The 20,220-nt window shown below is 47.6% G+C and overlaps 4 protein-coding genes across 6 annotated transcripts in view; 3 read left to right on the top strand and 1 right to left on the bottom strand.

The window, feature by feature from the left end:
* LOC126573129 (acyl-CoA Delta-9 desaturase) overlaps positions 1-12,553 on the top strand; it is a 13,780-nt gene extending 1,227 nt beyond the window's left edge. Inside the window, exons 1-5 of one of the 3 annotated variants that reach the window (XM_050233015.1) lie at positions 4,175-4,548; positions 7,840-8,062; positions 8,156-8,318; positions 10,893-11,415; positions 11,499-12,553. In XM_050233015.1, the coding sequence (XP_050088972.1) occupies positions 7,904-8,062; positions 8,156-8,318; positions 10,893-11,415; positions 11,499-11,886 (1,233 nt within the window). In that variant the 5' untranslated portion in view covers positions 4,175-4,548; positions 7,840-7,903 and the 3' untranslated portion in view covers positions 11,887-12,553. Of the gene's footprint in view, positions 1-4,174; positions 4,549-7,839; positions 8,063-8,155; positions 8,319-10,892; positions 11,416-11,498 lie in introns of those variants that run through there. The other 2 variants (XM_050233017.1, XM_050233016.1) reach the window with 2 other exon arrangements.
* Positions 1-20,220, top strand: part of LOC126573143 (uncharacterized) — a 197,868-nt gene that overhangs the window by 173,420 nt on the left and 4,228 nt on the right. The window lies entirely within an intron of this gene.
* LOC126575132 (uncharacterized) lies at positions 12,736-13,697 on the bottom strand. Its single transcript, XM_050235686.1, has 2 exons — positions 13,616-13,697; positions 12,736-13,535 (listed from the first exon to the last, which is right to left on the bottom strand). The coding sequence occupies exons 1-2, from the start codon at positions 13,695-13,697 to the stop codon at positions 12,736-12,738; spliced, it is 882 nt and encodes a 293-aa protein (XP_050091643.1).
* On the top strand, positions 18,966-19,839 carry LOC126573141 (protein apnoia). The gene is made up of 3 exons (XM_050233029.1): positions 18,966-19,083; positions 19,500-19,633; positions 19,708-19,839. The coding sequence occupies exons 1-3, from the start codon at positions 18,966-18,968 to the stop codon at positions 19,837-19,839; spliced, it is 384 nt and encodes a 127-aa protein (XP_050088986.1).

The raw sequence follows: 20,220 nt of genomic DNA on the forward strand, positions 1-20,220 counted from the left end.
CTGCCAGTTCATCTGCCGCATAGGGTCAGCCTAGTATCCTACCGTTGAAACGCGAGAAACCTGTTCCTGACCTTCGACTCAGTGCCTGATACTTGCGACCCTTGGGGGTCTGTTCTGACCAGGAGCACAGCTTGCAGGACGAGAAATAAGGGAACTCTCCCTAACCCTGCCGGTGAACAGAAGGTAACCGAGTTCAAGCTGCTCCTTAGTGTGTCAAGTGAAACAAGCCCGTCTGCTCTGTGCAGAGTGTTTGGGGTCAGAACAATCGACAGGAATGGTTATCCGCATTTGACCTTCTGCTCACGACCTGACCATGCATGGGTGTGGTTTTGCTCCTCCTCTCTTCACATTGTTTTATGCCAGACACTGGACTTCTTTGTGCACTGGCCACTTTCGCTCTCTGCCGACTATTTAGTGACATTTATGCTGGCCCTCGACATGTGTTAGGGATAATAAATGCTGGATGATTCATACAGACGCTGCCTTGACTCTCTTTGAAACATTCGCTTCCCATCTATGTCTAAATTTCGAAATGTCTTCCGTCAGACGATTCTTCGGATGGGACTAATGGCCGCATCGAATGCAGAATGCTCCAATGTGATTTACATTTTTGTGGAATGCGGCATTGCCGCACTTGAACTTGTAAACGATGGGCAGCCTTGGGTGAAAGTGCAAGGTGTATTCTTTGTTACGACACATGCACTCGTTATGCTAATAGCAAACGCCGGCCCGCATGCCATCCCGACGTCACATTTGCGACCTCACCATCACGTGCTCCCGTGTTGTGTTACCATTTTAGCAGAGGCGAAGAGCTCGCCAAATAAACCGGTTGATGAACGACGGCAATGGCGCATGGGAGTCTACCGGACTGCCCCTACGCAAACTAATCGTTGTCGGCGAGTTGTATGTAACGAATGCGTCCGTCCGGTTGTACTTAGAACAGTAGGTAAGCTACTTTGTACAGAGACGTCAGCATATGAACAGGGCCCGGTGAGTCTACAGATCCCTTAAGAAATTCATTACATGGCCAAGATCAAGTGAATGTCAATGACGATCGTCACAACCCGCGTGTTCGTGGTGGTGTCTATTTTTTTCTCTGTCACATGGTCACCGTTTGATACAGCTACGATAGAATTTATGAGTTGTAAAGTGGTCGGTACCAACGGCCTCACAGCGCCTAACGCGTGCAAAACGGGGTCGGGATGTGGCATAGTCATAAAAAGACTATGATGCCCCCTTGGTGTTCTTCTTTTGACTTTTTTGCCGGGTTGTTATTGTTTTGGGCAATATACAAGCATCTGTAATTGCTCTACGGTATCCTCCATTGCCAAGGATGATGCGGGTGTGGTGAGTGAGCCTTAACGCCCATTTACGCGATTGATGCGAGGGTATTTCGCAAACTAACGAAATCTAATATTAGCACGCCCTTGGATGATAAACGGCCCTACCGGAGTTAGCTCCTTATTAATCGTATTTCTTTCTTCGGGTTCGTCGCTCATGTTGAAGTAATTTGTTATAGAGACTTTCATCAAAGGCCTTTCATTGGTTCAAAGTGAGTTCATCAAAGGCCTTTCATTGGTATCAGCCACAATGTGTATGATGAAATGAAGGAGAATAGTTGTAAAAGAAGAAATTAAGGAACGTACAGAACTTTCGTTGAAATGATATCTTAACCTTTAAATCTTAATAAAGCATGAAAAACAACTGTTCATATCACTATGTATCTGCATCATGTTGCAACATTCAGCAGTCAGGGAATTTGCAAAACAAAGATATTTATCTTATGTACCTGAAGATCATAATGTAAAACATTAACATAAGACTTGAAAATCAACATTTGAGATAAATTTGCTATCCGATTTGGTGCCTAGGGGTGATTTCGTTGCTCAAATCCTGTGTGCATCTTAAGATTTATTGTCGTAGTTGGGTGCAACGGTTGCATAACATAAAATCAACAGTGTTTCGACTTTAGCTTTAAATTTTTTTAAGTTGGCTTATTCAATTAATCAATTCTTCTTTTTCGCTAAAAAGATTGTCCATTTTAAATTATAAACGGTTTGTGGGTCTTAATGCTCCCGACAATGTTAAACGATCGATAATGATAATGTTTTCGCTAATGCTGTTACGTTCATTTTGATAGTACATACAATTCTGCAGAAAAAAAACATAGTAAAGTTCTATCAAGTATCGGGCGAAAATGCTGACGAAATTGTGGATTGTTTTATCATAATGCGGGGAGCAAGAAAAGGTAACATCAAAACCAGGTCATCAGTATTCCTCGGCGCCTGGAAATTATGAATCAAGTGGTATTAAAGGTGGATCATCGTGTCTTTTCTGTCATTCATGTTTTTTTAAACATATGTAATGACGGACGAGCCGTATATTTATTAACAGTAATAGAACAAAAAGTGGGGTAGGACATTTCCTTCTCTAGCCATCGCCATATCCCGGGCTTGCTCGGTTGTTTCATTCATGCTATGGAGGTAACGATATTAAATTTGCCCTTAATGTTTACCTACTATTTAGCTTGAATATTCCGTTTGTACAAAAACAGACTCACTGGTTTTGTCGTTTCAATTATATTATATTTATGGCAATTGTGTTCCATTCTATTCCTTCATCCAATATACTTATCTTCCGAATTTAGTTTATAAAGGATCAGCTGTTGTTTATGCTATATAAAGAAATGCAAATGAGCAAAACAAAATTATAAGCTGCATTGAGATCTAGCTCTGTAAATTTCGACCTGTACCATTCGTAATATATCGAGTAATATATGCGCCCCAAAAGTTCGATCAACGGCAATGACTAGTGGCATAGTCGAAAATCAAACACTTTCTGGATAGCGAGCAACCAGACACAAATTTGTAAGCCATATACAGTTACTAGCATCAAGAGTCATCAAACAAATAGTGCACATGTCAGCAAGCGATTATCCAATGTTGTTTATTCAACACATACAAGGAAATTGGGTCCATGGCCTGGGTAAAAAGCCGCATAAAATAGGCAATTTAAATGGAAACCACTTCGAAGCATTCCATACAGAACCGGCAATGCAAAAAACAAAAATTAGGTTGGGAAAATATCCGATTGCTCAGCATTCGTCTAGGTCAAATGCATGTTTCAATTATGAGTTCAAAATATTGAAGAGTGAGTTTCTAATGGAACATACGCTAAATAGTAACGATTTCTAGTGAAATTCCAGTATAAGTGTAAATACTAGATCTAGTTTCAGTACTAGGTCTAATCAAAGCCCATTATTAGTAGAGTTAATTTTTATAAAATAGAAACGCAACTTTATATTTAGCAATCTGTGCCTATTGACATTGATCCTTGAGTAATTTAGCATCAAAGGTAAGCTATAACAAGACAACCTTTATGTAGCTGCAGTACTTCCGGATGTACTGGTTTACATCAAAATTTGCGACCGCTATGCGCGAAGGCAAATGTTTGGGTTTTTCTCTCAATAATCATCATAATACACGCTCGATCAAATGGTTCACTTGTCCAGTGTGGCGCGTGCCCTAGAGGCTGCTTTCGGGAAGCGTTTGGTGTTGTTGCGCTCATGCACACGCTTGTCATAATCTGACCCTGAGCATTAGCATTGCCGACTGCAGACTGTGGGACTTTGGACGATCGTTTTTGTAGATCGGCTTTGCGTGATACCCGGTCGCCGGTAAGGATGGTCGGTTCTACGTGACGATCGGTGCGTCCAGAATGGGCGGCCAATTGCAGACTCATCATCGATCCCGCGTTGATGACGTCGCGCGGTATGTCGCGTACGGTGCATGGCTTAGCGTGAAAAGTGTCCACTCCCGTGGTTGCGATGCGGTTTGTGGAAGTGGTGGGGTATGAACTGGTGTCTCATATTCGTGTGTCCGGTGGGGCACACACGCGATCACCCTCGACTTAGCGTTATGGCCGGAAGGGAGAGAGAGAGAGAGAGAGAGACGAGGCCAGAGCGAGAGCCGAGCATGAGGTGAGAACACGAGTGAGAAAGCCGACGATCGTCGGAGGAGCACTGAGGAAGGGGAACTGGGAAAAAAGGCCAGGCTAGGAGGCAGTGGCGGACGTCGAACGCCGGACACTTATGAACAAGCAGAGGTTAAAGGGAAATTTTTATAAAAGAGCCTTGCCAGCAACGATCAGCGCTTATTACGCTGACCGATCGCACAGCACGCGGATCGCGGCGAATCGAACTTCCCTTAAGATCATCATCTATCACGTTTTCCCTGTGTTTCCGATTGCAGCAACATATTACCTTCGGAGCATAACGAACGCTCCTTGTTTGTGCATTGTACTAGTGATCGAAGATCGAATCGAATAAGACGAACTTTGTTTCAGTGAATCCATCGTTATCGGCCACGTGTATTCCAAGGATAATGCGATAATCCTTTTTAGAGTCCAGCTGAAACTGACTCCAGTACCGATAGATATCTGTGGATTTTTAGAGTGCCAGTGAGATAGTGAAGACGGGAAGGGAAAGCGGAGCATCGATTTGTGAACATTTGTGGACGAGCGCCAATCAGTAGGGCTGCTTTTCTTGTTGTGAGTATAACCATATTAGTAGCGCCGAGTGTTCTGGAGTTGAGTTCATTAGTTTATGCGAGAATTGCGAAAGTATGTGTGGAAGCCGTGTGGGCTCCTCATTTATCCTTAGGTCAGCAAATGCAAGACAATTGGCATGGAGTTTGGGGTCGCTTATCCAAGCGTAGGAAGCAGTTAGGTGTTACTGTGGTTTATGTGTTTATTGCTTACTGCCCGAGGTATTTGGGTGGTGCTGGTGTCTGGCGGACACTGACAAACACATACACTCGTCCTTTGCGATGAAAAAACGATCGCGTTTGAGTTAATAGCGATTGATATTAAGGCTTGCGTGTCCACGATTTATGTTTCAAACATAATGAGAGATTTGGGCAGAGGATTCTTGCTTGTTCGTTTTGCCCATTTTCGACGATGAATTTGGCCAGGAATCAAGCCGAGGATTATCATGTTGAGGACCATAGACTAGCAAGTTGGACTGAAGTTCGTCCAGCAGTATTTTCATGATTTTGTTCCAGCATGTAGCACGTCACGTTCGCACCCGTTCATCACGTCCGACCGACAAAAAGACGAATGTTTATCAGCCTCACCGGTATGTGTGTTTGTTGCAAACGTTTTATATGCCTGTAGTGTTACGCATGCATTATATTTGAGGATGATACCGGCACAAGTTCGTTGTGGGGAACGCCATAATCTAACTAATTCACTTTCGCCAGTCAGCCGTCAGCTGTCATTGGCATTGAACTTGGTAGCATGATTATTACCAGAAATCGCCGCTGCAGGTGCGGAATCGCCTGTGACTGCATGGCGTACCTGCTGAGAGAAATTTAATAAAATAATCCTTCCTCGGCTCAAGGACTGCCAGTTCATCTGCCGCATAGGGTCAGCCTAGTATCCTACCGTTGAAACACGAGAAACCTGTTCCTGACCTTCGACTCAGTGTCTGATACTTGCGACCCTTGGGGGTCTGTTCTGACCAGGAGCACAGCATGCAGGACGAGAAATAAGGGAACTCTCCCTAACCCTGCCGGTGAACAGAAGGTAACCGAGTTCAAGCTGCTCCTTAGTGTGTCAAGTGAAACAAGCCCGTCTGCTCTGTGCAGAGTGTTTGGGGTCAGAACAATCGACAGGAATGGTTATCCGCATTTGACCTTCTTCTCACGACCTGACCATGCATGGGTGTGGTTTTGCTCCTCCTCTCTTCACATTGTTTTATGCCAGACACTGGACTTCTTTGTGCACTGGCCACTTTCGCTCTCTGCCGACTATTTAGTGACATTTATGATGGCCCTCGACATGTGTTAGGGATAATAAATGCTGGATGATTCATGCAGACGCTGCCTTGACTCTCTTTGAAACATTCGCTTCCCATCTATTGAACGTGTTGTTCATTCAGCAAAGTCCGGATATGTCTAGATTTCGAAATATCTTCCGTCAGACGATTCTTCGGATGGGACTAATGGCCGCATCGAATGCAGAATGCTCCAATGCGATTTACATTTTTGTGGAATGCGGCATTGCCGCACTTGAACTTGTAAACGATGGGCAGCCTTGGGTGAAAGTGCAAGGTGTATTCTTTGTTACAACATATGCCCTCGTTATGCTAATAGCAAACGCCGGCCCGCATGCCATCCGGACCTCACATTTGCGACCTCACCATCACGTGCTCCCGTGTTGTGTTACCATTTTAGCAGAGGCGAAGAGCTCGCCAAATAAACCGGTTGATGAACGACGGCAATGGCGCATGGGAGTCTACCGGACTGCCCCTACGCAAACTAATCGTTGTCGGCGAGTTGTATGTAACGAATGCGTCCGTCCGGTTGTACTTAGAACAGTAGGTAAGCTACTTTGTACAGAGACGTCAGCATATGAACAGGGCCCGGTGAGTCTACAGATCCCTTAAGAAATTCATTACATGGCCAAGATCAAGTGAATGTCAATGACGATCGTCACAACCCGCGTGTTCGTGGTGGTGTCTATTTTTTTCTCTGTCACATGGTCACCGTTTGATACAGCTACGATAGAATTTATGAGTTGTAAAGTGGTCGGTACCAACGGCCTCACAGCGCCTAACGCGTGCAAAACGGGGTCGGGATGTGGCATAGTCATAAAAAGACTATGATGCCCCCTTGGTGTTCTTCTTTTTACTTTTTTGCCGGGTTGTTATTGTTTTGGGCAATATACAAGCATCTGTAATTGCACTACGGTATCCTCCATTGCCAAGGATGATGCGGGTGTGGTGAGTGAGCCTTAACGCCCATTTACGCGATTGATGCGAGGGTATTTCGCAAACTAACGCAATCTAATATTAGCACACCCTTGGATGACAAACGGCTCTACCGGCGTTAGCACCTTATTAATCTTATTTCTTTCTTCGGGTTCGTCACTCATGTTGAAGTCATTTGTTATAGAGACTTGTATACTCTCATTGTTTGCGGTCTTCTGTGCGCGCAATTGACGATTGAAGAATGAATAAATCAGTACTGACTGAATGCGGGATTATTGTAACATTTCTATTCTGATCAACAGTTGATCGTAAAGATTCGATCATAAAAAAGGAACCTCGTAAATCGTATGGCCAACCGCAACCTGTCCCTAGACCGTTCTCAATGTACCATTAAAACAAAGGGAATCTCATACCGTGGAGGGCTGTTTTGCGTACTGAAGAAGCGCGGTACCCTATCGGAGAACTTATCTCACGCAGGAATACCAAATGAACCGCACCCACCCCAACGGTTCCAATCGATACCTGATTGAATACGTCGGAATGGTTGGTGCGAATGCTGGAATTCGCCGTCTCGTCCGGTTGGTGACACGGCAAGCTTGGGAAGGGACGTGATTATAATGGTTAACCAAACCAACCGGTCCAAATAGGTCCAAACCCGGTAGTAAACGGACGCGCTGCCATGACGAAAACCTTCGCTTTCCGTCTTCCCTTGGACGGTTTTTGGGTTGTTTACTGATGCGGTCTCATCGCTCCATCATGGTATGTGCCCTGGACCCGGTGCGCACCGGTTGCTGCGTGTAATCAGCGCACGGAGGGCGGGCAGCGAAGACGATAAGGGATTGCAACCGGTTCATAGGTAAACGCTTTCTCCGCGCAGGTCACCGAGTTTTCATTTTCGTCTCTTTCACCTCGTTCCTGCGAAATTCTCCGACCGAAAAACCGATCCCATGAACCGTCCCTTAAGGGTTGAAAGGGCGTGTACAGCAGGTTTCTCCGTGCATTTCGGCGAGCGCAAAACACGAAATTGAGTAATTGACGGTCATGCGAATGCTTTCTCATCCTCTCGACAGGTAGCGTGGTTGCATCGTTGGCATCGTTTCGTAACAACTCCCCGGGCGTGGACAGCGTTGCAGCATGGCACCGAACGTCCTCGGCAATACGCTGCTGCTAGCGGAAACATGTATCGAACCGGAAGATCGCAACAAGAATGGCCCATCCGTCGGCACGCTGTACAAAAGCAAAGCGATCCTGAATGTCCCCGTGAGCAAGCCGGCTCGACTGGACGAGTTAAAGGTAAGGGGCATCGGATGCCCCCAAAGAAAGGGACTAATCCCTCCTGGTACTGGTACTGATATCTGTTTTTTTTTCTCTCTCTCTCGATACTAGCTTAACGACACTACGAAGAAAGTACAGGAATCCAGGCCCAAGCGACAGTATAATAATGTTTACGTTTGGCGAAACATTATTGCATTCATCTATCTTCATCTCGGCTTTCTGTACGGAAGCTATCTGCTGGTGACATCGGCCAAATGGAGCACATTTCTGTTCGGTAAGTAGTGCGACGTTTGTAGCGGAATTCTTATGCTGTCTCTCTTATGTTTGATTAACTTGTATCAGAAGGGCGGTGGTAATTCATATGGCTCATTACTGGTACGCTCCACCGATCGGTGGATGGGCATTTCGTGTGGAATTTACTGCCATTTCCTGACACACACGCATCCCCCCCGGGGGACCGCACGGTTCGCATGCTAATTAATCTATGGCTCGTCTTCTTTTCATTCTCGCTGCCAGACCAGAATGTCTGCCGTCTGAGCGAAAAGGTTTTTTGGGGTGGGACAGGCTGTTCCCGTGAGCCCGAATGGGTGTCCGCGATTGCGAGCTACCGTTTTGGGATTGATTTATTCCGCGAGCGTTACCCCGCGTTCACCAGAGCTCACCAAACGTGACCAAACTGCTCGATCGATCGACCGGTTGGTTGCGAGGGGATCGAGATCAAGAAGCTGACAGTCGGTTGGCACTCAACACATCGAACGACGATGCTGATGCCACCTTCTGACCGATCATCAGCTTGGTCATCGATCTCTGTGGTGTTGTGGCTTTTGCTGTCAACCGGAAAACGAACTGGCGGTCATTCCCTGCTGTCTCGAGTCCTGTTGTGAAAAGGGAAAATCGCAAACAAAACGACGGCGAAAGAGAAAGTGTGTCCATCGATTTTGCAAGCCGGAAGACCCTTCAGCACTGCACCGGAGTGCACACAGAAGGCACAAAGGTCATCAGGCACGTTGATGAGAGTCAGGTCAGGTAGGGCCCGGTAAGGGAACCCGGTAACGTGGCGGTGGTGAAAGTGGGTAAACAAAGCCACGGACCGTCGTGTGGTGGAACGGCACTCCATCTCCGTTATGTCCCCGTCGAATGCTATGCACTTTGTCCGTCGCGAAATTAAAAGGGATGAAAGAAAGTGAGAAGCGCGCTGGTCAGGGCGCCTGAAGGGAGCACCGATCAATCAGCCGGTTCCACAAGCTCAATCTCAATGTCCAACGCGGTCATTGGCGCGAACATGTGTAATGGCATCCCATTGTGTCTGCAGCACCCACCGGATGGTCGTTTAAACCGTGCAATTAAGGGAGCCCCCGGGAGGAACTGACGCAAAGTATGGCCGGGCATCGGTTTTGCGTCACGCGATACACGTTGAATGGGACAGTTTTCGGCTGACCAGAATGGAAAGGCGGTCCACTGATTGTGTATTCGGCACAGCGCGTTGTTCTGGCAATTTTGACTCGTCGCCGGTCGCCAGGACGCACCGAACGCCGTCAGCAAGGCTCCGAAAAGCTCCGTGAGCCGTCAGTCAGTAGGCCAGTTTGGCGGTTAGCAACCCGAAAACCATCTGTTGCCATGGCTGGCGAGCGTCAGGGCGGTACAGCAATACAGAACGAATGCTAATGTTCTGTGTGGCTAGCCAACGCTGGACCGTTACCGATGCGGCCGCGTGCGTCATTTCTCCTGGACAAGCAAAGGGGGGGAAGGGAGTGCATGCCGATAAGTAAGCGTTCACTGCTTGGAACACTGCGCTGCGTGATGTCTGACCGGCCAATTGCTAAGTATCGTCGCACTCATTACACCCCATCGCGCTCATCCGATCCGATCGGATGATCGATTATGGGGGCGATTTTGCTCACGGCAGAAACCTTGCGCTTGTGTCTTTCACGCACGCCAATCCGCGCCTGCCAGCGAGTCACGCCAGCTGATTGCATCCGGTCGTCCGGCGGGGCGAAGCGCAAGGACATCGGCAATGTCAAGCGTTGTTTGCGAACGGAACGGTTTTTTTCCCGCGCCGATCACGGCCCATGGTAAATAGATGACAGAAGTGAACTGTGATCACGTGGCCGAACTAGGCACGGCAAACACGCGGCTCCAGTACGGGGATGCAGCGAAAAAGGGCAAGGCAAAAGCCAGGAGTCTAGCAGCAGCAGCAGCAGCGGCAAAAAATGCGGATGGCGGATGTGGCCGCCCCGATTTTGGGTGCGTACCAAAACCGTGACGGTATCGCCATTACAGGCGGCTCATTAACGGAAAGCAATCTGGCGTTGGGCAAGTTGGACAGATCATTCCGGTGTTCCCTTTTTTTGGTGGTGTTTTGCCTTCTCCTCGCTAACAATACTGATTGATCGGTTTCCATCAAGCGGTGTGCGCACGTGTATGTGAAAAGGCGTGAAATGTAAGCAATTACGATCCGGCAATTGTTTGCTGGCAATTGCGTGAGGACGGCGATAAAAAGCCGGGGGCGGTGCGACCGAGCTAGAATTGCGAAATTCGGACAATCATTCCACCAAAGTACTTGCCTTATCATGGCACCGTGGAGAGATCGGTAGCGGACGCAGAGCGGCAGATCATCGTGCTTAATGTGGGCGCTTCTGGCGGATCATCGTTTGAAGCCAGACCATCGCAAGGCACAATCATAGGTTATTTGGGGGGAGGAGGGATTGTTTTCCAATTTTCGTGGGTTTTTTTTCGTTTCGCCAATTTTCGGGCAAAATTAAATGCTAATTTCAGACCACAACGACTGATGTACTCTTTCTACTCTTTCTTTCTCTCTCTCTTTTCACGCTATCATCACCAACAACAGCACTGGCGCTAGGTTCGTGCGGTGCCCTCGGCATCACCGCCGGTGCTCACCGGCTGTGGTCGCACAAGGCCTACAAGGCAAAGTGGCCGCTGCGTTTGTTCCTGATGCTAGCGCAAACGCTAGCCTTCCAGAACAGCGTCTACGAGTGGGTGCGCGATCATCGCGTCCACCACAAGTTCACCGATACCGATGCCGATCCGCACAATGCGACGCGCGGTTTCTTCTTCTCCCACATTGGCTGGCTGATGGTGAAGAAGCACCCGGACGTGAAGGTGCGCGGTCAGGCGATCGACATGAGCGATCTCGAGCAGGACGGGATCGTGATGTTCCAGAAGCGCTACTACGCCCTGCTGATGCCGGTGTTTTGCTTCGTCCTGCCAACCTTCCTTTCCTACTACTACCTGGGCGAAACGTTCTCCAACTCTTGGTACGTGGTCGCCATCTTCCGGTACGTGTTGTCGCTGAACGCCACCTGGCTGGTCAACAGTGCCGCCCACATCTGGGGCACGAAACCGTACGATCGGTAGGTCACCCTTGGACTCCCTGGAGTTCCAGTTCGGCAGTTTTCATTAACAGCAAATATTATTCTCTTTCTTTTTTTTTTAGCAACATCTCACCGACCAACAACACGTTCGTGGGAATTGCGGCGTTCGGTGAGGGTTGGCATAACTACCACCACGTGTTCCCGTGGGACTACAAAACGTCCGAGCTGGGCACCTACAGTACCAACTTCACGACGGCGGCCATCGATTTCTTCGCACGGATTGGCTGGGCGTACGATCTGAAGTCCGTGTCGGACGAGATGATCAAGAAGCGAGTTCTGCGTACCGGTGACGGTTCGCACACGTACAGCGAACAGGAACTGACGGCCAAGATGGTCGACTACATCAACAACCTGGACCACGAATCGGAACAGGCCGTCTGGGGTTGGGATGATCGGGATATGACCGAGTTCGATCGGCAGGATGCGACGGTGAAGAACAAGAGTGATTAGATGTGTAATATCGAATGCGAATACGCTCACCTCCAGCTGGTGTGCTAGTGTGTATATGTATATGTATCTGTGGGTATGTGTAGGTGTGTTTTTGGAGTGCTTGTGCTATGATGATGGCACAAAAGTTTCGCAAAAAACAGGTACACCCCCCCCCACAAACGGGGAGGGAAAAAAGCCCGGGGCGGGGACTGCCTTTTGGTGCGTTTTGAGGTTTGATGTCTACTACTAGTGTCTATGAGGAATCTGTTTTTTTTTTCCTTTTTGTTTCCACTTCCTGCTGCGCTCCACTCTGTAGCAACGCCCTTTCCTTTCCATGGCCGCGAGTAGTCGAAGAGCTGGCGTAGTAGTAGTAACGGTAGTAGTAACACCGACGACACCGACTAGCGACGATCACGTCACGAGGTAGTAGTACTTTTGGGTTTTGTGAACGTCCCCAGGCCGTGCACGAGGAACGATTTCCGATGCAGCCAGAATGAAAGAGAGTGAGAGAGAGGGGGAGGGAAGCGAGAGTAAGGAAATGGCCGGCAAAGGGAGCGCACCCAAGTGCGTGCGGTATCCCAGTATCGCATCGCAAAACGGCATGTGTTGTGTTTATTTATTGTTCTCTATCGCTATCCTTAGCTTAAGATCTAAGTTTGATTTTAATAAAAACACCACAAACGAATAATCGAAGCCGGTTCCTGTTTAGACCGAGACGGTGCTGTGGCCTCAAACGATCGTTAGTTCCACCGTCGCGCGAAAGCAGCTGAAGGTGGTGGGTAGCTGAAGTATGTATTTGGTTCGGGTTGTATCGTGTATTGCACCAAAAAAAAAAAACTGGAAAAAAGGACTTGTCTTCGAACGGTGAGATCAGTTGTAACCGGCGTTAAAGTAGACCGTCTGTTTGCTCTCCTGCTCGGCGGCATGCTGCTTCGCCAGGTACATGATGGCCGCCGCCAGTGCCGCGTGGTTCACGATACTGGAGAAGATGGTGGCGAACTTGAGGACGGGCAGTATCATCGGTAGTATGCCCGCCAGCAGCATCGAAGGCAACAGGATCAACGGTACCGTCAACTGGAGCACCGTTTTGAGGCCCTTCTTTGCCTTATCACGGCCCACCTCACCGTCCACGAGGGCAACCTCTTTCTTGACGGAAAACTGTAGCTCATTCGAGTCGCTCGGCGTCAACCGGACGGCCAGACCGGGCACAAGCTTCAGATCGACGAGCCGTTCGTTGAACAGCAATCGTAGCCCTCGCCCAAGCCGTTCATTCACGTCAGTTCCGTTCAGTTGCAGCAACCGATCGCTGAATAGTTTGTTGTCCGCGCTTCGGTATCCGGGCAGAAGCACCTGTTGGATGTCGTGCGTAAGATTGCCGGTGTCCGCGAATCGATATCCTTTCGATTCCATGTTCTGTAGCAGGTACAGCTTTCCACACTCGACGATCGAAACGTGCTCCAGACAGTTCAGTACTCGCAGTGGGATCGATCTCATGTACGCCGCTCGGCTCACGGTATCCGCGAGGGCCGGTTCGGTGCTGCTGCTCCGGTCACGCGCTGTGAACGGTTGCGTTTGGACGGCAATTGAATTGGAATTCGAATTCGGTCGCCTCAACAACAACGCCGCTCGATTGCTGGACGAGAAGGTGCTCGAGAATTTGACCCCCGGAGCTGGAAAAAGCGGAAAATGGAAATGATGAAAATTTTACGCTTATCACGTTGTATCACGCCAACACCTCTCGATCACTTACTGGCGGACGCTGCATGCAGCACCATGAAGCACCACCACAGCACCAGCAGACTAGCAGAGTTCTTGCTGCAGAATGATCGCATAACGGCGGTTCGTATTCACTCACGGGCGGGGATTTTTATGATACGATGCGGCCCGGACTCGGATTGCACTCGAGATGGGATGCCGTGGATGGTGTTGGAGTACACTTAACGCAACGCAACGCAACGCAACGCAGCGGATCGCACCGCAAGGGGTTCGTCTTTACTCGAGCGGAGCTCACTGGCAACTGATGATCGGCGGTGGCTGGCAGTTGAGTCTTGTTCTCGCTTCCCGCTCGCTGGATCTGTGGCGGCAGCAGAAGAAAGTGGAAAAACTACAACCCCCCGTCCCCACGTCGTCCATCGACTCCTGTGGCCACCTACTTCTCGACGCCACTCGACTCGCGGACTCGGATCGCTCAGTGAAATCTATCGATTAAAGTTGCTGCTCTCGCGCTTAGAATATGGATCACTTTCCTTGGCTCACCCGGGGCCAGCCAGGCAGCCTCTGCAGCTGAAGCATCCCCCGTCGGTCAGGAATCAAGTTTTGTGCGTCCCGCTTCCGGTAGCAGAATGTAGGTCTTGGGCAGTCGGTCAGCATTTTCGCAGGTCCCGGTTTGTGTGGATTGCGCGGATTTCTGTTCCATTTCCTGCTACGCTACGACTGGAACAAGTTCCGTGGCTCCCGATGGAACGGAGGATCGCCAACTTCTTATGCCAGACGAACCGGGACCGGACCCGGGCGGAACGATGAAGATGACCAGTTACAGTTAATTCAATCGGGTTTGTTTAGTTACTTTACAACTCGTTTTCGCTCTCGCTCTCTCTCTCTAGCTCTCGTAAGGATGTAGTAGAGCAAGTACGCGGTACGAGCGGCTGGGTAGAGGAAGACCCCAAGAATGCGGGAACACGGGAGGACGGAGGTGGCAAGTCGTGGTCTATTTCGGAGAAGGGCTACACAATGATGCCGCCTGCCAGGTGACGCCGGATTCGGTTGACGGTACTTGTATCCATTTAATCCACTTAACCGTTGGCTAGAAACGCACGGAGCTACGGAAGCGAAGATGGCGCGCGCGACAGAGTGTTTAAGATTGGAGCGGCAGAAAAGCGCCGAAGAGGGAAATGGTTCAAACAAGAACGATAAGCGATCTGGCTGTCAATTTAACGGTAACTGATACGATAGGTAGTGTCTTATTTATTTTCTTCTTACTCTCCCGAGACAAAGATGGTGATTTTATTTATAAAAAAACTTTTAACGTATTATCTTATGCATTTGTTATGATGCTACAGTATGTTAGTATTTGTTCATGTCTTAGAATGTAATATTTCTATCGAATCCAAAAAAGTAGCTTTAATAAGCAATAAAGAACATTAACCCATTTTCAGGAGGATGGGAACCAACTACCTCCATAAAGAGACAACATATTGGAAACTGTTCAGCGCAAGCTAGCTAGAAAGGTTCTAGGTTCTTTCTCGCGTTTGACTGAAGAACTAGTTGCTAATAATTAGGCATCGAAACACTAGGTTCAGTGCCCTTTCATTGCTAAATTCGAAGTTGGAAAATGATTGCGCAAGATCAGTTGGCGAAACTATTCATTTATGTTCAAGCATTTGTAGAATCCACAAGTTCTTTGTTCCACTGTGCCATTTTAACGAACCTCTTCTGCCACCATGACGCGATGCTTTCACGATCGCCACCATATGATTAACCGAGTCCGCCCTTTGGATCGATCGAATGACGCACCGTTATTGTCCAAAGCCAACTTCCAGCTCCTATTTCCATTTCTCAGTTCAGTTGCGTTCACTGTTCGATTAAAAGAATATTTGTTTGATTCTCAAAATGTTTATCTAATAATCGTATAATAGTAAGAACGTATAATTAGTAAATCTGTTTAAATACTATTGGAAGGCAAAATTGATGTTTAATAAAACCAAATTGCAGGAATATAAGTTGAATGCAGGGCCATCTTTCCCATTGGGCACAATGGCCACATGCCCAGTGACCCGCGCTGGTGGGAACCACCAAAATACTTGCTAGTTCGGTTTTCACTTGAATATAATTCAAAGGCAACAGAATCAAGGTAGATTTCCTGAGTATTGTGTAGCTTTCAAGAGTATTGTGAAAATGTTTTTGATCAATCGAAGCAAAACTGACAAAGTTATAAGATTTTTGAAAATCCGCGTTTCATAGAAGGTTCCAGGCAGTTCGCTACTTTGAAGAGCGTTTCCCAAAAACCAACGTTTTCAAAGTCGGTGCCCATCGTACCGTAAAAACTACTGGACCGATTGATTTGAAATTTTTAACACATAATCTGTACATTCTCTGCTGGATAGTCCCATTGAGATTTCATGAAAATTGTTGATACATTTCTTTTAAAATCGTGTTTATAGGAAAAATGACAAATAGCATCACTTTTGCAACTTAAAAAATCTGCCAAAAATCGAAAAATACGAAATTTAACAAAAACTTGACGGGGCTACCTAGATAAACTTATAATCTTTCAAACGAGTATCGATTTGTATTTTTCTGATGACCCATCACGTAGATACGATGGGAATGGTTTTTAGTGCGAACAAAAGACTTGACCCTTAAGACTTAAGCGACGAACCCGGTTTGATCATTGTGATCACTTTTTCAACTTCAAAAATCTGGCAAAAATCGAAAAATTGGAAATTCAAACAAAAGTCAACGGGGTTACCTGGTTAAACTTATAATCTATCAAAAGAATATCGATGTGTATTTTTCAGATGACGCATCACGCACCTACGATGAGCACCGGAAAGTACCTTTTCGCAGTCGCACCTTCATGAATGTGATGCCGTGGATGAAGTTTTTAAAAAATCTTTCCCAAAAAAGAACTAAATATTCTTCAAAAGTTGTAGTTTAATATGCCATATACTTGAATAAGATAAAAGAGAAGGGTACGTCACAAAAAAAACTTCAAAAATGAGCCTTTTTTGGTCAGAAATGACCGAATCACCCCTAACACGTTAATCAATATCAATATCGGATATTTAGTTCTTTTCAGTTACAGTTGATGCTAAGATCTATAACCAAATACAATCTAAAGAAACCTGTAAAAATGTATTGCTTGAGTTGCTTATGAGAAACAACAAAAAATTGAAAGGAGCAAACAGGAAAATTGGGCAAGTTACTATCGCAGATGGTCAAAAGGTGTTGGCAAGGGGTTTTAGTGTGTGAAAATCACAAAAACTAAAGGGGTCCCGTTAATACAATGTGCCCAGGGCCCCCTGGAGGCTAAAGACGGCCCTGGTCGAATGTAATACGCTTTGTTTTTAGGAGTTGCTAGTTGTTATGGGGGATTTTTCTTATCAATCTTATGGACCACTGCTGCTGTGACTTGATGCACCATTTAAACGGACCCTTTAAAAATAGTATCACAGACACATGGGATGTATTCTGGGGCAAAATATGGGATTTCATCCGAGTTTGCATAATGATTGTTACACAAGTTTGCAGAATCAAGAGTCAAATTCCTTGAAAAATCAAGAATGTTTCAACCGGGTTTCAAGCATGTAATATGCTTTAAAAATAAAGGTTAAGAAATTCTGCTGAGGACATGCGTTTCTTTGAACAATTGCTTTTTAAAACTCATCATTATAGTAAGGAACAAAGTAGGAAATGTTTCATGTTCCCAAATTATTCTTAACATTAGATCATGATTTACGAAAAGATAATCTTGATCCTTTTGAACATAAAACATAAGAATGTTAATCTTGAGGTAGTCGAATAAAAAGCTTAGGAATTTTAATGAATTTGATTTGCATACTTTGCCGATGTTGAATATACTAGAAAATGAGGCGCAGAAATTAATAACCAATTTCCAGGGATTGCGAAAACAATCGAAAAGCATTGATTTCCAAAGGAGTAGATTGCGCTAGATCGAGGGATCACTCGTGACACGGATAGTATAGCATACACCCGTCAAACGGAACACATTATGCTTAACCGAATTGGCACATTTTCTCTGCTCGAACGATAACCCCATTGAATGGACCGTTTACCGGTGTACGGTGTCAAAGGGTTTTGCTTCGTTGTGTTTCGTTGGGCTGGAATAAAAAAAAACAGAAATAATAGAGTCACGATTCGAAACGCATCGATTACCAGACCCAACTAATGCGAGAGGACACGCGTGCTGATGCTTTGATCGCTTCGAGAGCTCGCCATCGGATAATGATGGCAAATTGATGATTACCAATTGTCGCTCGGATAGTGCGGCATATGTTGATTGAAAAGTGAAACTCTTGCAGAACCCAATGATTAGCACAAAGATGCGCATCTGAGTGGACTGTGGGCCGGGAAAGCTGCCCTTGACCACCAGACCAGTGGCCAGCCCACAATTACAGCGAGACGGATGTCCTAGAGGCGAGACCTCTGCTCCTCCTTGACTCACTATCGATCCAGATCGGTCAGCCGCTGTCAGCACCATTGGAACGTTCGCGATGTGATCAGGTTTTGCCGTTTAGCTGCTGTTCCATTTTCTCGATCGCGATGCGTGCGCATGCCCGCGACACTGGCCAACTAATCGACCACGCCGTTACATTGTCCGTGCGGCCACGCAGGGTCTCTGTCCATAAGCGCCCTGTCAGAGAGAGGCCCTCCCACCGGATGGACGTTTGCATTTGCATCGCGGCCGGCCACACCCGGCGGTCTCTCACCTTTCCCGAAGGGTTTTCCCTTTTACGGTCGCGCGAGGAAAGTGACCGAAAGCGAGAGTTTTCCCGGATCAACCTCCGCCACCGCACAACAAGCGCCACCGGGTAGTGGTGCGCGGTTTATGGCCACCGGGTGGGTGAAATCGATCCATCGATCCCTTCCCTCGTGAACCGTGGTTCCGTGGTTCCGTTTGCCAAAAGCAGGCCAGCTTGCGCACGCATCGTGGAGGTCCCGAAAATGGAATGAAGTGTCGCGAAGCGCCGAGTAGCGCGCCAAGGGTGACAAACGATTTCGTGGATCGTGAATGGGATGGACGGACGGACGCGCTGGAACTGGAACGCGTGTTGGCGACAATGGGAGTCGTGCCGTGGTTCGGGCCACCGGTTGTCGTGCGCATATTTTTGGTGCGCTATGGAATGTTACGCTACCCTTTCCAAATTTCCTTGTCCCCTCTTCTGCCAAGGGTGCGATCGATGGACGGAAACGTTTAAAATGCGAACTAAACGTTTGCTGATGGCACAGTCGATCGTTGAGCAGTCATCCGGTGTGATCCGCTTCCTGTTCCGCCGTTCCGCATCCTGAGTCACTCGGTGCCATTGCGTTCTAATTCTCGAACTCAGCGTTCTCTTCTCGATCTTCACACTTAAGCAAAGATGGCCACCATCGATCGTACCGTTGTGTTCGGTGTTGTTGTGGTGCTGTGCGTGACGCTAAGTCTGGCCTGGGGAGCGAGCGAAACGAGCGAAGCGTTAAACGATGGTGATTTGACAGGTTAGTGAGCCCTGCGAGTGGAGACAACCTGGAGATTAAAATCGTCGTCACCGGGACGGGCAGTGCGATCGCGCTTGGCTAAATACTGGCTCGTTGATCCGTAAATGGGGTCAGCTGGCTGGTGAAGCGGAACAAATTTATCACTTGATCACGTCGACCGATGACAGTGGTACGGCTGGAGTGCACTCGCTAGCTAGCTGGTGCACGGTGTGGAAAGTGATCGTCGATCGTATGATAAATATCGGTCACCAGAAGATGTTGTTTTCGCTCTGGTTCCGCTTCTGCGACCGTGCTGCACTTCAACCTCTCCATCGACCGTCACCAGCGGATCCCGTTTAATACAGTTGACTGCACCAGTGATCGAGGATCGATCGGTTTCTAATGAGTGTTTTGGTTTTCCATCCTAACTTTCCCAGAGGGCCGCACCTTTGGACATCACTTTCTGAAGCGCATCAGCTTCGCCATGATACCGGCCGCGTTCGTTGTCGGCGTCATCACGACCCTCCTGTCCGCGCTGACCGTTGTGTCGATGAAGGGCCTTGGAGTGGGTGTAAGTAGCCAGCAAACATTCTCGTACCCTTAGCTTTATTCTGATAACTTCTCATCGTCTGATCGACCCGCTAGGTCATCCTTTTGGTGCTTACTATCTCGCAAGTAATTGCCAGAAGCTTCCCGGCACCGCTACCTCCACCGCTGCCCGTTGCTTACAGTGCACCCGCTCCGGCCCCCATTCCCCTCGTTTACAAGGAATGGTAAAGCGCTAGAAGCAGCCCACCAGCAGGAACGAGCCACCCCAGGAAGTGGAGCCAACGGCGTACTCTAGCTCATTAATAATTTTTAAATAATTTATTTATTTATTTACGACGCATACCGTGAGTCACGGTGGGTCATCCCATATGCCCATTCCAATCCCTCCAAAAGCCACCCAACGATCACGATCAAAACCAAAGAAATCCGAAAAGTCAACGCGGCAAATGCATTGGTTCGTGCACATTCTGTGCGATCCACGATCGAGTGATTGGCGCACAGGCGTTTCGGACAAGACAAATAAATTTCTCCCCCAAAAATTATCAATTCCGGTCTCGTGGTGTGTCGTTTTGTTCGTTTCGGAGGCGTGCATTTCGGCGTTGGGGATTT

The sequence above is a fragment of the Anopheles aquasalis genome, chromosome 2, assembly GCF_943734665.1.
Source record: "Anopheles aquasalis chromosome 2, idAnoAquaMG_Q_19, whole genome shotgun sequence".
In the NCBI taxonomy this organism is placed as follows: Eukaryota; Metazoa; Arthropoda; class Insecta; order Diptera; family Culicidae; genus Anopheles; species Anopheles aquasalis.